We start from the raw sequence: 18116 nt of genomic DNA on the forward strand, positions 1-18116 counted from the left end.
GTACATGTCAGTGTGACAAAAAATAATTTAACTGTCAATTAGTATCCTATATAGGCTCCGATTTAGCATAAGAATGGGTAAACGAATTTAACAACTTATTGAACATATTATCTTCCTTGTAGCCAACGGAAGAGTATCAGAATGATTTAATTATTTTAAAAACAACTTACATACTCTTTATTTATTAAAGCTTATAGATTTGTTCCATTCTGTCTCACGTGCAGCCTAAATGAAGAAACTGGAATCGTCATTCCATTCGTCGATGACAGGCCCGAAAGAGTCGTTAAAGAATTGATCGATTTCTTTGTACATGTGGAGTAGAGCTTTTGTAGAGAAATCGTGGTCTTCGTCTGGATACGCCTATAACAATACGTCAATTTTAGGAATGTTTTCGTAAACAGGATTCTCTCCCAATATTTTTAGTACGCATATACATCAGATAATAAATGTAACTTAATATATTTTGTTCTCCGAAAGTAGATAAGGAAATGGTGTATGCTATATATTAAAAGTCTTTCGAGATATCTTATTCATATTTATAGGTAGAAATTGGAAATGTTAGGGTGGCTGCGATGTGTACAAGGTTGGCTGTAGGTCGTGTTCTTTTTTTATGTAATTTTATTTAAAGAAATGACAATGTCGAAACAATATCAACCTTTTCACAATTTAGTAATCCCAGTTACCGTGTCATTGTACAACATGTACATGTCTGTCTGCTCCGAAGCTTCGCATCGATCAATTTATTCGATATGCATCTAACAGCACTCTAATGCCTGTCCTGTCGGCCTGGCGCGCCGTTGAACAATGCCGTTTTTTTGTTGAAATTAGTGGCCATATGCCTTAAGTCCAAGTTTGAAATATGATTAACACATCTCGAAAAACTTTTAAGATATTGGAAACATGATTTCTGCCACTCACCTTTACAGGGTATGCAGTTGAGTTGAGTTTTAACCACGAAAAATTCAGGAATCGCTGAGAAAGTTAAAATGATGGCATTTTGCTATATATACTTCTATATATATATATATATATATATATATACTCCATCGTTTTTGAGATACGAAACGTTAAAATTTTCAAACAGTGTTACGTTTCTAAATATCTTTGAACAAATGCAGATATTGCTGTTCTCGGGCTAGGCTGTGTGGGGGCGGACCCGCTATCAGAACCCCTAGGCCTGTCCTGACGTTACTAAGATCGCTACTCAGTGGCATCCAAGCTTTTGTAGAGTCACCATTGAAGGTGCCGACAGCGGCGAACGGTTAAACGTTTGGAAGCATTTGATTCTACCAGTTACAGATACCACTGCGGAACGTCTTAGAGGTCTGAACAGAGGTTCCGCCCGCGGTAGCCTTAAAATCGTCAATAATATTCAAAGGGCGGGCCTAGTGGTTCTGACAGCGGGTCTGCTCTCACAGAGCCTAGTCCGAGAACAACGAGGGTAGGTCAAAGATTCGGGGTAGGGAAACTAATTTATATTTTAAATTCATCTAAACATATAAACTTTATAAATTCCTAATAACAGCGAAAGTTGTGCAAAGTCAAGGATAAAAAAATTTCTTCCAAAATGAAATGTGCATTTCAAAAGTGATAAAAATTATATTTTTTCCAGTGCATAATATTTGAATAAAACGTGACCAAAATAACTCATCTTTACGACACTGGTTTCAGTTGAAACTTAAAGGCGGATATGCACTTGTGGCAATGCTCCGTAACGTAACAACGAACATGTTACGACCTGTTGCAAAAGGCGACACGGTTCGCTGCGAAAGTATGTGTGGTTTTGGTCGTATTATTCATTCCGGAACGTAACAAAATAAGGTTACGAGACGACTTAGGAACATAAACTCGCAGTATGAACCTGACTGCAATAATGGATTCGTCACTGCAATTGCAGTTAGCAGCAGCGTCATATATTTGTATTCATAATACAATTTTGAAGAATAAGTAACGGAAATCTCCGGAAATCTTTTCTTTACTCCACTCCATGGCACAAACACAGAAAAACACACTCTTCCTAGTCACTGTAGAAAACACACTGACCCCAGACCATAAACAAAAGACTGACGAAACAAAAAATAAGTTAAAATCACATGTGCAACAGGCAACCTTACAGCCAAAAGGGTAACCCTGTCTCAACATGTGGCAGAAAGTACTCTTGCATTCCTCTGATGCGACGACTAAAAACCGACAACAGATGGTTCGTCCCGGATTAGTTACGTGTGTCAAATTTGTTACACGTACCATGCAACAATTTTCCTCTCCACTAGCTGTATCGTAACATGTTCGGTGTTACGTTACGGGGGATTTGACACAAATGGATACCCGCCTTAATATTTCGCGTTAAACGTCATTCTGATACATTATGTTACACCTTATACAGTGCAATGTACCTACTTGATAAGCTTGCTGGATTATCTACAGTTTTAGAAAAAATCAATTGTGAATGATTCTAGTAATGATTATAAGGTTGTTTAAAAAGTCCATTATATTTTGTCCTAATAGTAGAAATAGCCGCAGTAATAGATGTTCTATATGCAATTCTAATGGGTTGGGAAATAACTAATGTTCGTTTTTAAGAACCAACGCTCCGCAATTGCTGCTGGTTTGCTCTGTAGTCATCGATCAACATGTGGTCATAATGAGCGTTTTCTTCATCGTATTGTCACTGGTGATGAAAAATGGTGTCTATACGTGAATTTGAAACAGCGTAAAGAATGGTGGGGCTCCAAAAAACAAGCAACTTCAAGAACAAAGCCAGAACTTCATCATCAAAAGACCATGTTATGCGTCTGGTGGGATTTGAAAGGTATTCTTTATTACGAAGTCTTACCAAACAATCAAATCGTCAACGCAGAACTCTATGTCTAACAACCCAACAACTACAGCGACTCCACTAGGCTATTCAACAAAAAAGACCTGATAAAAACGGACATTCGGGAGTTGAATTGTAGTTCTGCCTTAGCCGCCTTACTCTCCTGATCTCGCGCCTTCTGATTTTCATCTCTTCGGCTCTTTGTCAAACTCCTTACGTCGTGTTTTTTATTTTAACACCGACAATGAGTTAAGAGCTTGGTTGGATGAGTTTTTCGAGCCAAAACTGGAGGATTTCTACAGAAGAGGCATCGAGAAACTTGTTGAACGTTGGGAGGAGGTCATAAATACCGATGGAGCATATTGATAATAAATTGTAGAGTTGAAAAAAGTATATTACATTTGAAAAAAAAACGGACAACCCAATCCATAATTACGGTAATAAAAATGATATTTTTCAACAAAAGTAAATCCTTAAAATATTCCCAAAACTGACATCTTCAACAAGAAACATTAATAAAATGATTTATATTTTCTCTTTATATTTTAATAATACAGGGGGATTCACCAACGGTGAGCAAAAATGAAAGCTCGTATTCTTTGGTGAATTTTAATTTAATTTCGTATAAAGTTTTTATCTACGACGTTTCATTAAAAAGATACAGGGTGTTAAACTTAAAAACATATTTTAAATTTTTTTAAATAATTTAAAAACTAATAAGTGAAATAATTTTAAATTGGGCACATGTATTTATATAAACATTGTCTAAAATGTGAGGACTTTTCTTAAAATTTAGATGCTCCAGTACCTGACTTTCGTGTAAAACTTAAAAAGCGTACTGAAAACACTTTTACTTAAATGACATGACAAACACTAAGTAGGACCGTATTCGATGCAAAGTAGAGTTAAAAAGTTGTCGGTCTTTTATCAAAGGAAAATCGTGTCAACATTTTTAGGAGGCCTAAGATGAACCATTTCAAATTTAAAATGAAATTGAATGTAAAATCTGAAATACCGCTGCATACACACTGTGTTCTGGTAGTAGCTATAGTCGCCCAGGTGCATCGAGTATACGAAGTGGTCGGTTATACGTCAAATATAACCTGACGAGCTTGGTCGTAAATCAGAGAGCGCCTCCAAAAAACAAGTAAACAATAGTGGCGCGTACAGAGGTAAAATGTAGTATACAGGGTGTATCTAAATAACTCCGAAAAAATTCAAGGGGCGATTCTCCGATGAAAATTAATAGGGGTCTTTGGTATAAAATTTTTTGAAAAAACGCTTCCCTGAAAAGTTACGCCCCTCCTAAAATTACAAAATAAAAATTGTTTTTCTTTTTATCTTCCACGTACATCAAGCTAAAGAAACCAAACTTGGTGAACATTATCTGTCAATAAAACTACACTTTTTGAATTTTTTTCAACCCTGAACTATTTTTGTAAGGGGTTGAAATAATCAACCCCTATGACATTTTTTCTTATAATTTTTTTTTCGATAAAATTTTTTCCTTTTAAAAAATATGTCTAAAAAACCCCATTCATTTACTAACTTTTTGATCTCTTCAAGTTTCTTCGAAAAGTTAAGGATTTATGACAAAAAAAAAAAAATGTATTGTAATGTATTTTTAAAAAGATGAGCTGTTTAACGCGAGTGTATTTTGCCGAAAGATCTAGTGGCCTGTTCTTTACAATGGAATCCGTAGAAACAAATGTCAATGTCATTTATTGTTACTGTTTCTTACTATTTCACAAGTTTCATGATTTTGTGTAGAAAATATTAGTTAATAAACCGAAAATATGGTTAACTATTCGAATTTAGAAATGGCAGATATGCATTTTACATATGGGTATGCTAACGGTAATGCATTGGAAGCGCAAAGACTTTATGCTGAACAGTACCCAGAGCGTAGATTACCCCACCATACTACGTTCACAAATATTCACCAACGCTTGCGGGAACTTGGAAAATTTGAAAAGAGAAGTCATGACTGTGGCCGTAGCCGAGAAGTTAGAACTGAAGCTGTCGATGAAGCCGTACTTAATTTAATTGAGGAATCCCCAGAAACTAGTACCAGGAAAATAGCTCGTGTCCTAAATGTAAGCCATTCGGTAGTTTTTAGAATTTTAAAAGAACAACAGTTATATCCCTATCATCTCCAACGGGTGCAGTCGTTACTGATTCGAGATTTTTTACCACGTGTGGTTTTTTGTCAATGGCTTATTAATATGATCGGCCAAGCGCCGCAGTTCTTAAGAAATATTTTATTTACTGACGAGGCGAATTTCTCAAGAGACTGTATTAGAAATTTTCGTAACAATCATATTTGGGCTGAGGAAAATCCTCATGACTTTTTTGAAGGAAATCATCAGTATCAATTTTCATTAAATGTGTGGCTCGGAATTATCGACGATCATTTAATTGGTCCCTATTTTCTTCCACGACGATTAGATGGTGACTCATATTGTCATCTTCTCGAAGAATTACCTATTATTCTTGAAGAAGTTCCCATTCAAATTAGGCAACGTTTATGGTTTATGCACGACGGTGCACCAGCCCACTTTAGTATACGTGCAAGACGTCACTTGGATGAGGTGTATGCCAATCGATGGATAGGTCGAGGAGGATATGTAAATTGGCCAGCCCGCTCCCCTGACCTTAATCCTTTGGATTTTTGCATATGGGGATATCTGAAATCTTTGATCTACTCAAGGCCAGTTGAAGATATCAATGATTTGCGAAACCGCATTGTAGCAGGGTGTGAAACGATAAAAAATTCACCAGGAATATTTGAACGCATACGCAATTCTATGAGAACAAGAGTAGATGCTTGTATTGAAGCTGAAGGCAATCATTTTCAACATTTTTTGTAGATTGTATTGTCAATATCCGACAGATTTTTATTTTTTGTTACTGTTATAACATTATTCATCATTTGTTCACTTTTAGTCTAAGTTCCAAACTTCTTAGCCTAGTAGAATCATAGGTCAACTATTTGGTTGAGTGTTTTTTAATAAAATGTTATTTAATATGACAATAAATGACATTGACATTTGTTTCTACGGATTCCATTGTAAAGAACAGGCCACTAGATCTTTCGGCAAAATACACTCGCGTTAAACAGCTCATCTTTTTAAAAATACATTACAATACATTTATTTTTTTTTGTCATAAATCCTTAACTTTTCGAAGAAACTTGAAGAGATCAAAAAGTTAGTAAATGAATGGGGTTTTTTAGACATATTTTTTAAAAGGAAAAAATTTTATCGAAAAAAAAATTATAAGAAAAAATGTCATAGGGGTTGATTATTTCAACCCCTTACAAAAATAGTTCAGGGTTGAAAAAAATTCAAAAAGTGTAGTTTTATTGACAGATAATGTTCACCAAGTTTGGTTTCTTTAGCTTGATGTACGTGGAAGATAAAAAAGAAAAACAATTTTTTTTTGTAATTTTAGGAGGGGCGTAACTTTTCAGGGGAGGGTTTTTTCAAAAAATTTTATACCAAAGACCCCTATTAATTTTCATCGGAGAATCGCCCCTTGAATTTTTTCGGTGTTATTTAGATATACCCTGTATATGTGTAATTTAAAAAACAAATTGGATTTATAATAAATTACATTTAAAAAAATAATTTATGAGAATAAAGAAATTTTTGTAGGAACAAGGGTGCTAGACGTGAACTGATCCCTTCGTCCCTTCATAATGTATAAAGACATTATTCAATTTCTAAAACCCTTAAAAGCGTATTGCACTGGATCCCTTGACAGGCAATAATTTATTACTTTGCGTCGGTTGGGTTATTTAATCGAATTAATCGATTTAATCGAAAATTAATAACATTAGTCTTCATTTTAATGATTTTATTTGAGTAAATGCTCAAAAATACCTTCATTTCCACGAAGACAGGTGCAACATTTTTTAGTAACGAAAATGTAATTTGTTCGAAATTTATTCTTGCTTGAATCTGATGAAAAGCATTATTTATGGATTATGGATATTATTGTAAATCAAATTATTGACGAAATGTCAAAGTTGCTATCTCAGCCTACTATGTAATTTTAAACCACATTTTATTCGAAAATAGAAGTGTGCTTTCAGTTCGTTTTTTAAGTTTGACTCGAAAATCACTCTTTTTTCGAAAAACATAATAGGGTAGTAATTTGTAGAAAATTGAAAGACGAATCTGAATATATCATGATTGTTACCGTACCGATACACTGTATCTCCGCCACTGGAGCATCCAAATTTTAGGAAAAGGCCTCAGATTTTGGAGAAATTACATAAATACATGTGCCCAATTCCAAATTCTTTCACTTACTAGTTCTTAAATTATTTAAAAAAATTAAAAAATTTTTTAAGTTTAACACACTGTATCTTCTTAACGAAGCGTCCTAGATAAAACTTTTTACGAAAGACTCTCTTTAAAATTCGCCAAAGAATACCGGGTTTCATTTTTGGTTACCGTTTGTGTGTATATTTGTATTAGTGCAAAATATCCTTCTTCTGCTAATTTAGTTGAACTTTTACTTTTACGTCTATTGAAACGTAGCGAACACACCATATCTGGTTTTCTATGTGCATGATCTACAACAAGCCTCATTTGCAAGGCAAATTCCATATCGGAACGAATATCATTCTGTCGCCAGCTAAAATTGAATTATAGTGTGCAAAAAGAAGCGGTAAGTAATTGACGTAACTGATGAAGTTAATGCATAATTAAATACTAGTCGAAAAAAATAATATATATAAAAAAACAGTATCATATTGAAATAAAAATATAGTTTCCTTGAACCGCTCAAATTTTTATTTATTTATTGTGTTTTGAATAGCAACCGAGCTGTTATAGCCACAATGTACATAGTTGTGTTTTTACCCTCAGAAAACATGAGCTGTTTAAAGCTCTACTTGTCCAAATTAGAAATTAATTACAAATAGTTTATTTTTGCAATTAAAGTATTCTATTTTTTGCCTTGTTTTAAAATTATGTACGTTATAAAATTCCAGAATACAATAATTAACAATCTGTCAGTCCATTGTTTTGTTCAGTAGACAGTAGTTCGTGTTCCCACATTTTTACAAAAAAAATTGAATTGTTATTTTCTCTGACAGGATATAGTTGCTTTTGAAATACAAATAAACGTGCCATATAAGACAGATTCCCGGAAATATAATTCACGGAAAAGTGAAGGTAAATGTTTAATGTATGATAGGTAGTCTGTTCCGACTAACACAATTTTTATCTCAGATAAGTGTAACTGTAATAATGAATGTATGTATTATTATTAAATGCGCCTATCGACAACAAAATCAAATTTATTTAAAAAAAATACGGAAGTAGACTTTCGGCTAATATATACAGGGCGTTTCTCAAGTACGAGCACGACTGCAGAGCGCTGTTCATATAGATCCAAATGTATTGCCAGCCATGAGATTGAAAAAATGTTTTCAAATATTTATATTTCACTAAATTGATAAAAAGTGTTCTTTAAAGTAGAATCTAAGAATTTATACGTCACTAGTTTTTTTCAAATTATTAGTATTTTAATGTCTAGACTATTCTAAGGAAAAAAAAATTAATAAAAAACAGCCATTTACTAATTTTTTAAATTTGATATAAATCATGTAATCTTCATGCAAATATAATTATTGTCTGATAAACATCGCGAGTTCAACAAAAACTAATAAAGCGTTTTCTAAAAAGTTCAGATAATATTGTCTAACCAGGCGGTTTAGAAATATAATAGGTCTTATGCGATTTTCGAAATTTTAAACTGACTTCAGTAGGTACTAATAAAGAATTGGGATTGAGTTTACAAGAGGACAAATTGACCAGAAAGTGAAATATGGAGACGAAAAAAAGACATTCTTGATAAAAGTTTTTGCTTGTCTAGAAAATACGAATCACCAAACGCATTTCAATTTTCTTGTACAGGGTGGGTCAAAAACACAAAAATGTTATTTTGTGTAAGAAGAGTAAAAACATACCTAATTTTGAAAGATACAAAACAGTCATTCTTGATAAAAGTTTTTGGTTGAAAAATGATTAAGAGTCATGTTATCGAAAATTTAATTTTTTATACAGGGAACAAAGTACAAAACTAAAATACGTCTTATTCGAGTGTAATTTTTAAATAATACGAACATAATTACAACAACAATTAAGCTAAAGAAAGAGTAAACAAAGCAATATGATGAAGATATTAAATTTCAAAAACACCACCCCAATATTGAACACATTTTTTTTTTAATTACTTCCTTAGGAAGGAAGGAATTTCTGATTTCTTCTTGAGATATTGAACGGACAGCCTGGGTAATTCTGACTTTTAGTATTTCAGTATTATTTGGTATTGGAGTAGCTTAAACAATTTGTTTAAAGGACCCAACACTGTAAAAAAATCAGTGTGAGTGGTCAACAAAGGTTAAACTCAATATTGGACATTTTGATCATTTTACTCATTTGTGATTATATTTAAACTCAAATTGAGTACTTTCACTCAAATATAGGTACTCCTTAAATAAATTCTTCACGTAAATTCGTATTTGGTGCACTTACACCTAAATCAGAGACCTATTTTCATATCTAGATGCATTGTCTTTGTCTGTTCCCATCGTCCCATTAGGTTATCTCGTGACTGTGGCGTGGTGGATGGCAGTATGGCGTATGGCGTGCTTTGGTGTTGGACAAATATCGGTCTATCTGGTTATTGTAGTGAAAATTGTATTTAAATGCAGTGATTTAATTACAATAATTACAATATATTAAGTCTAGATTAATATTTGGTTAAATAAATGGAGAGTTAAATTGTTATCTATAATTACGTATTTGTAACGTATAATATAGGTTATGGCAATCTATTCGACCGATCAGTTCACCAATTCCTTTAATCGAGACCTAAAATATTGTCTCTAAAACAGATCTGTGTAAAAACCACTGTGACAGTTTAGTAGTTTTATAGTCCTTTTAAAGTTTGTTGCCTTTTTATTTTGATCTTTATATCTGTGTTATTTGTAAGTTTGTACTATTTTTCTATCTCTCTATTTTTTCATAGTTAATTTTTCTCTCTTTTACCTATTTTTATATTTTATTACTAGACTTAACTTATCCTGTCATTGGGCATCGCCTGTTGGATGTGTATTTTAATTAAATAAATAAATAAATAAATAAATAAATAAATAAATAAACTTTAATACAACGATATTTAAAATAAAATTTAAAGAGAATATAAACCAAGTCTGAGTAAAAAATTACTCAATAATAGTTACATTTAAATCATATTAGAGAAAAAGTCAACTCTAAATTGGTTTTATATACTCGGAATAGAGTCAAAAGTCACTCAATTGATAGTCAGCAGTAACTCGGATTTGAATAAAACTCATTCATTTCGGCTGCAATAGTTTCACTCAATTGTACTCATACAACTTAGAGTAAAAATTTCACTCAATCGGTTGTGGACAGAAATTGATACATTATTGAGTAAAATTGAATGTTTGAGTGAAATTTGTTTAGAGTGTAGGAACATATCGGCCATGGTTAAGTCAGGGCTCCTTGGGGGCCATAAAATTGGACCATTTCACCAATCCATCACGAGCACAGTATGCTGGACAACTACCCTGTTGAAAATAAGTTTTTTGGCCAAAATTTAATCGTAAATTTTCGAGTTCATAGCTAAAAAATGTATCAAACATTTCTAAGTACGATATTGTAGGTGTATAAAAATATGAGCCTATAATGCCTTGGTCAGATATTGCGAATCGCACGTTCACTTTTCTAAAATATTGTCTTCGTGTCATTATTATTAATTCAGGGTTTTCTGCAGCTGCTGCTGCTGCTACCAGTAGGTGCTGGGGTGTTACAGTTCCGTCACTAGAAAATGTACATTCACCAGAAAATAACGAGCGTTCAAATAAAAACGTGGTCAAGTTGGTTCTGAAAATTTGGACGTAGGGCGTAGCGTATAGCAAATGAACTTAAACGTCATCTGTCAAAGCGCTATATCGCCGCTATCAATTTGAATATTTTCATTTTAAACGCTTTTTAAAACGAAAATATTCAAATTGGTAGCGGCGATATAGCGCTTTGACAGATGACGTTTAAGTTCATTTGCTATACGCTACGCCCTACGTCCAAATTTTCAGAACCAACTTGACCACGTTTTTATTTGAACGCTCGTTNTGTATGTATGTATGTATGTATGTATGTATGTATGTATGTATGTATGTATGTATGTATGTATGTATGTATGTATGTATGTATGTATGTATGTATGTATGTATGTATGTATGTATGTATGTATGTATGTATGTATGTATGTATGTATGTATGTATGTATGTATGTATGTATGTATGTATGTATGTATGTATGTATGTATGTATGTATGTATGTATGTATGTATGTATGTATGTATGTATGTATGTATGTATGTATGTATGTATGTATGTATGTATGTATGTATGTATGTATGTATGTATGTATGTATGTATGTATGTATGTATGTATGTATGTATGTATGTATGTATGTATGTATGTATGTATGTATGTATGTATGTATGTATGTATGTATGTATGTATGTATGTATGTATGTATGTATGTATGTATGTATGTATGTATGTATGTATGTATGTATGTATGTATGTATGTATGTATGTATGTATGTATGTATGTATGTATGTATGTATGTATGTATGTATGTATGTATGTATGTATGTATGTATGTATGTATGTATGTATGTATGTATGTATGTATGTATGTATGTATGTATGTATGTATGTATGTATGTATGTATGTATGTATGTATGTATGTATGTATGTATGTATGTATGTATGTATGTATGTATGTATGTATGTATGTATGTATGTATGTATGTATGTATGTCGGAGAGTGGTGGAATTGTTTTTCCACCGCGGCACTTAAGGCCTTATTAGGCCCCTTGTACACTCTCCTTCATTACTCGAGTACTTTTCTTCAAACCATCCTATTTACTACACGGGTAGCTTGGTGGAAGTCTCGTACAGTTTATGTATGATAGCATGGTCTTGAGTTACAGAGATTTTCTTTGCTCTATTCTCATTACCATTTATCAGGGACCACACGCATGCGGCAAATGTTGAGCGAGGTCTCTGGTAGGCTGCTACAGCCACGTCCCCGAGCCTACCTTAGGTCACCCATCCAAATTCCAGCCTGCGTCCGTGATGCTTACCTCGGAAGATCGAAATCCACCGGCCAAGACACCCGGCTAGGCTGTCCCCTTTTACATTAAATAATTACTTCATTAAATAAAAACAATGACGAGTACGTTCTTATGTGTCATTATTACTTTAGGAATTAGTAGGTACTTTAATTAGAGGTGTGCTAGAGAATACTTAATTAAATTTTTGATAACGTGACTTATTCATTTTTAAAGCAAACTCTTTTATCAAGAATGCCTTTTTTCGTATCTTGCAAAATGAGGTATGTTTACTCTTACGCAAAACAACATTTTTGCGCTTTTGACCCACCCTGTACAACAAAATTGAAGTTCGTCATGGTGATTCTTATTTTCTAAACAAGCAAAAACTTTTATCAAGAATGCCTTTTTTTCGTATCTTTCACTTTTTGGTCCATTTGTCCTCTTGTCTCATTTATATGCCACATCACAATGGAAAGGATATTCTCAGATATACCCATTTCATGTTCCATGGATATTATTTCGTCCGGAATACACCTTTATTGCCGATAAAGCGCCTAATGTCTTTTTTATTGCAACTTACCAATTGTTGGAAGAGGATGTCTTGGTCTATCAGTGCTTTGGCTAACATTAGGGAATGCTGGGGGGTTACTTGCGTGTCTGCAGTGCCGTGAATTAATAATAAATTCCTCTCGTTGAGATTCACTGCCTTCATCGTCAAATCGGCATTGTCGTACTCTTGGAGGTGTTTCGATGGGAAACCGAGGTACTTCTCTGCGAAATACGAATCTGAAAAGTAAAATTTATGTTTTCAAATCTCTCAGTGGAAGGTACACAAACAGAAGATACTATAAATATTTGGCACATTTTTTTTATTAATGTTTATAATTACATTTATTATTCATTCATTATTTGACACAACCTACTGAGAGGTTCCTGGGCATGAAAGGAGATTTTAATCAAATATTTCTCGAATCAGACTGAAAATTTTGTTGCAAATATGAGGTGGACGGTGATTCTACAATATCTTGGTGCTGGTAACAATGGCAATATTTATTTATGTTATGAGAAGAGGTACCAAATTAGATAAAACAAGAAGTACCTATACTGTCTACCTTTTGAGTAAAAGTTTATTGATAGATTTTCTGTAAAAGGAATGTTATGATAAATTGTAAAACTGTAAGAAGACTTTTAATTTGAGAACCAGAATCTCAACACTTGGAAGCTAAATATACCTTAATTTTACAGATTTGTTATCCGACATATGTAACTTAAATATTATAATTTTTATTTTAGCTCTATTTTAATTTTAACTGATTTGAGATAAACCTCTCCTGCACTATTGATTTTGGCTGTTTGGTTATTTTAATTAACTAATTTAATACTTGATCAGTAATATTTGTGTTATCATTGTTTTATCAACAAACTGAATTACGATTCACGAAGCTGGATAATTCATTGATGCAAATTAAGAATAGATTCAAGTACAGATCCCCGTGGTACTTTTATACTGACAGTAAGACAAATAGATCTAAAATTACTCTGAGTTACATATTATTGTCTGTTGGCAAAATAACGTAAACGAATGTAGTAGCTTCATTTCCATCAAGAACCTAGATGACCTTTTCTGGCTTTTAAAAGATTTAATATAGACCCTTGGGTTTTGACTTACAACTGAAACTAAGTGTACTTCCGTTTTCTTCCTAAATTATCAATTTATGGATATCAAAATATGTTTACATCTGCCCCCACTATATAGTCCAGTCACTGAAGGCGAAAATAAAGTAAAAGCTTCCAATTTTTTCGGATAGCATGGATTTTCCTGAAAATTTGCATACAAGCTCATCTGACCCCCCACTTCAAAAGTTATATTGTCTAGATGTGTACTTTTTTCTATTTGGGGGTGGAAACTACCCTTGTACGAAAAAAATGTGAAAGATTTACGTATTTTAAAGATTCAGTTCATGTTAAAATATGTTAGATAAAGTTCCTTTCACGTTTTTTAATATAATTTATGAAATTTAATTACTTTTCAACCTTTAAAAATCCTTAAAACTAACCTTCCATGGCCAAAAAAATTGAAAAAGATTTTAACAGTTTAAAATATTCTTTTGGTGCATTCGCAATGTATTGCATTTTTTTTGTTATTAATTAGAAAGCTTACGACTCATTACAAAGTTGCAACCCTTAAAAAGCATCTCTTATAATAAAATAAAATATTATTGAAAGCTTGAGATCTTTTAATGGTTTGCATATGTTGAATTATAAACTTTGTATTTGTTTTCAAATGATCTATGATATATTGCAACTTTTCAGCCACCCTTAAAACCCTTACGGAAGACCTACCCCTCATATATGTGTATGATGATATAATGAATTTTTTTAAATTTTATTGAATTTATTCTTAAAATTTTTTTATTAAATTTATATAAAATAAAAAATTTTTTATATACATTATAAATGGATACGTTTGTGTATGTATATTATTAAAATACTTACTTTTGTAATTTTAAAGTTATAAATTTACTCAAATAACCATTTTGTAGGGAATTTAAAGCACTTTAGTTCTGTGATTTGCAGTTTTTTTGAGCCCTTCGTTTTTTAGATTTGTGAGCTAAAAGGGCTGAGGAAAGGCAGCCTTGGATCTTAGTTTTGAGCTTCTAACGGTCATGACAGTCAAATTTTGTCCTACAAAAATTTTAAATGCAAATTGTTCAGTAAGAAAAAACCTACAATTTCTTAGTCTGTCATTTTTGAATAACTTTGTTAGTTTTTGAGATATTTTGAAAGAGGCGATTTTTTTAAAAAATGAAGTTTTATTCAAAAGTAGATGAAAATTTTTTTTAAATTTAGGCTTCTAAAATCGTTCAAATTCCCAAAATCTACTGTTAATGCAGCAGGAATACGTTTAATTTTTTTAACTTACCTCCCTAGGTAAAAAAGCGATTTCGAGTTATAAATGCATATTTTATTAACAAATTAACAGAAATATTTGATGAACATTACCTACATTCTATTAATTATTATGAATGAATATTTATAGTAATTGTACAGTTATTACATTTAGTTAAATTTATAAAATCTGGATAATTTATTTCACTCGCGTTTACTAATTGTCACATTTTTCTCAAAATGATTGACCGCTCCATTTCAGTCACCGGAGGCTCAATATTATCTGACTGTTCCATTAAAACAGTATGATGCGACGTACTATTAGAACTGGAGTTGAAGTGTTATTGTAAAGAATCCTGTTGGCTATTTCATTTTTGATACTTAAACTGTCAGCAACATAATTTTCTGCAATTGTGGCTGATTTCCACCCACCATGTCTCTTGATTGCTAATACATCAACTTCCGTATTAGCCAGTAACGTTGCCGATGTTCTTCGGAATGAATGGCATGTATATGTTTCAGGATGTTCTAGTTTCACAAACTGTGCAATCTAATTAGGGATCATAGAAATGGTATTCTTGCCGACTGGTTGGTTCTAACATCTACCTGCTTGACAGCGCTTAAAAAAACGTGAAATTTCAGTTTTAATTTCTAATCTAATCTGACATATTTCTTGAGAATTTCTAGGTGACAAAGAGAACCCAGACGAGAAGTAATTGTAAATGTACGTGATATACCATTTTTAAAATCTGGAATTGTAACTACGATAATGTCATCGAAATTTTTGAAATTGACGTTGTTCAAGGTAAGTTTGCATAACTCATCAGAACGGCATGCTCCCGCAATTACTAAGACTGTCACTACCTTCATTAGCAAATATGTGTTATCGGGTGCCTGAACGAGAAAATCGTTGACTTATTCTCTTGTAAAAACGTTTGACTTCTTAGGTGTATAGCCGTCATTCTTACTTTTCAAAAATGCTTTCAGCTTGAGGTATTTTGATATATCCACGTTCTCCTCTATGAAAATAGTTGACTTAATCATTGAGTTTGAGTATTCACTCCACAAACTCGCCGGTGACTTTAAAGTTCTTGATTTCTCCATGAAATATGCTAGCAGTGACATTTCAGAAACACCAGTATTTTTGTTCTGGCACCATTCTTTGAAATTTCTATATGCTCATCCGTATCGCACTTTCGACTTCTCGGGCAATAAAAATTCGCATAGAAAATCATTCATTTAGAAATAATAATTCAAGACCAGCAAAATTGCAACTTCTATGTAGCTTTGTTATAAAAACACCTTAGAAACGACAAAATCCAAACAACCAAGGCGACTTTGCAAGATTTCGAATAATGTCAAAATGAATTGATTAAGAAATGTCAAAAATAAAACCTAATCTTTATTTCATGAACCATAAAACTGTGGGAGCAGATAAAATGTTATACACCACGCAGCAGTTAAATATAATTTACCAGTCTCGGTCTCTATTGCCAATCCTCGTTCCGCTCGGGCACAAAATCGTCCTCTATTGGTAAATAATACCTATCTCCTTTAAGGTGTAAATAACTAGTAGGTCATTGCTGGTGGTAAGGTGCAGCTATGCCATTTATCGATAAGCGTGAATAATAAGTAGGTAAGTGAATAATTTTAATAAAAACTCATTCTAAGAAATACACCTTCTGAGATTGTCAACTTGGTTGGCTGTTGGTTGGTGGTTCTGAAAGTACTGCAAGAATCTGAGTTTTTTAAACTTTGACTCAATCATCTTATTTAGTCCTCAGTAATCTTCCACTAAGCTAGGTCTCATTTTTAATGAAACACGCACAACAAATAACGTTTGACTGAACATTGTGACAGTATACTTCAAGCAAATACAATTGGTAAATACTTACTGTAATACCTCCAATTGGTAATCGGAGAAATACTGACTGAGCAATTGATAACCTGGTGGAAGTCCTGGAGGAGCATCATGGCCGACACGAAACCACCGTATCCTTTTCCGGTGGTACAGATCTTGGTCCTGTCGATGAACTTGAAAGTGTCTCTCAGATACGTTAAGACCGCGAGCTGATCCTGTACCTCGATGAGACCTATCCTGCGCTGGATTTCGCGTCTCATCTTGATCCCCTGAAAGCCCGATCCTCTGGCGTCTATCCTCGCTACGACGTAGTTCCGCGTGCTCGTCAAGTACCAGGGCCAGGACAATTCCCACTTGGAAGAAACGCTTTGGGAAGAAGGTGCGGCATCACTGAAAAAAAATGGGAGGGGATTTCAATAACTGAGAGTGCTGCTCTTTTTGCTTCCCCTCTAACATATCTGTATAATTTTTTGTTAAGGGTCTAATAGTCATTTTAAATTTATAAATATTTGTTTCTATTGATATGGTGTCAATGATTGCCCAACTATTGTGTTTGTTGATTACAATGTTCTTTATCAGATTGTGTACGCAATGTTTAAGATTCCTGTAAAATTATTACGTAGGTATTGCAATATCCTAAAAACAAAATATATTTTCTTGGAATCCTTGTACGTATACCTACATATATAGAGCATTATTCAGTAATTTCAATTTATTTTATGTTCCTTTTGATACAAAATTGCCAATATTCAGCATTCAATTGAAAGTATTTTATGAAGACCGATATATGTCAGGAATAGATATTAAACAAATAAGTACAGAAAAAATATTTACTTTTTTGCAAGATTAACGTTAACATTCTGTAAGAATATGTTCTTAATAAGGTCGTATGGATTGTAAAAACTGTAATATACAGGGTGTGGCGTGTATATCTATAAAAATTAAACTACAGCTTCCTGATGATATTTATAATAGAAAAGTCTTATACGAAATAGTTCCATCTTCGCGTTTTTTTCTTGTAAATTAAAATTAATTTATTCAACGAAAATGAAGGCCGACCTTGTGTTATTTATTAAAAACTTTGGAAACGTTTTTATGCGACCCGAGAATGATGCAACCTTATAATTTAGGTCTGTATAATCTAATACTAGTAATACTAAAAGAAGGTTAGGTTACATTGTCAAAAAATTTGTGCAGTCAACTGATTTTGTATTTGTATTGAATTCATTATTCACTTAATTATTAAATATTAAGCACCGTCCATCCACCCATTAGTGTTAAAAAGTAAAAGATTGCAGACAAAAGTTTTTATTTTGTAATTCCACGATAGTGTTAGTGTAATTTTTATAAAGAAGTAAAAAATAAGAATAGCGTGTCGATTA

General features: G+C 32.8%; 1 protein-coding gene across 1 annotated transcript in view; it reads right to left on the reverse strand.

The window, feature by feature from the left end:
- Positions 1-225: 225 nt before the first annotated feature.
- Positions 226-18116, reverse strand: part of LOC108917507 (inactive dipeptidyl peptidase 10) — a 123529-nt gene continuing 105638 nt past the window's right edge. Inside the window, exons 9-11 of the mRNA XM_018724137.1 lie at positions 16769-17124; positions 12565-12770; positions 226-360 (exon numbers count right to left, since the gene is read on the reverse strand). Coding sequence (XP_018579653.1) covers positions 226-360; positions 12565-12770; positions 16769-17124 — 697 coding nt within the window. The remainder of the gene's footprint in view (positions 361-12564; positions 12771-16768; positions 17125-18116) is intronic.

Source organism: Anoplophora glabripennis, unplaced genomic scaffold (genome assembly GCF_000390285.2).
Source record: "Anoplophora glabripennis isolate ALB-LARVAE unplaced genomic scaffold, Agla_2.0 scaffold57, whole genome shotgun sequence".
Taxonomy (NCBI): Eukaryota; Metazoa; Arthropoda; class Insecta; order Coleoptera; family Cerambycidae; genus Anoplophora; species Anoplophora glabripennis.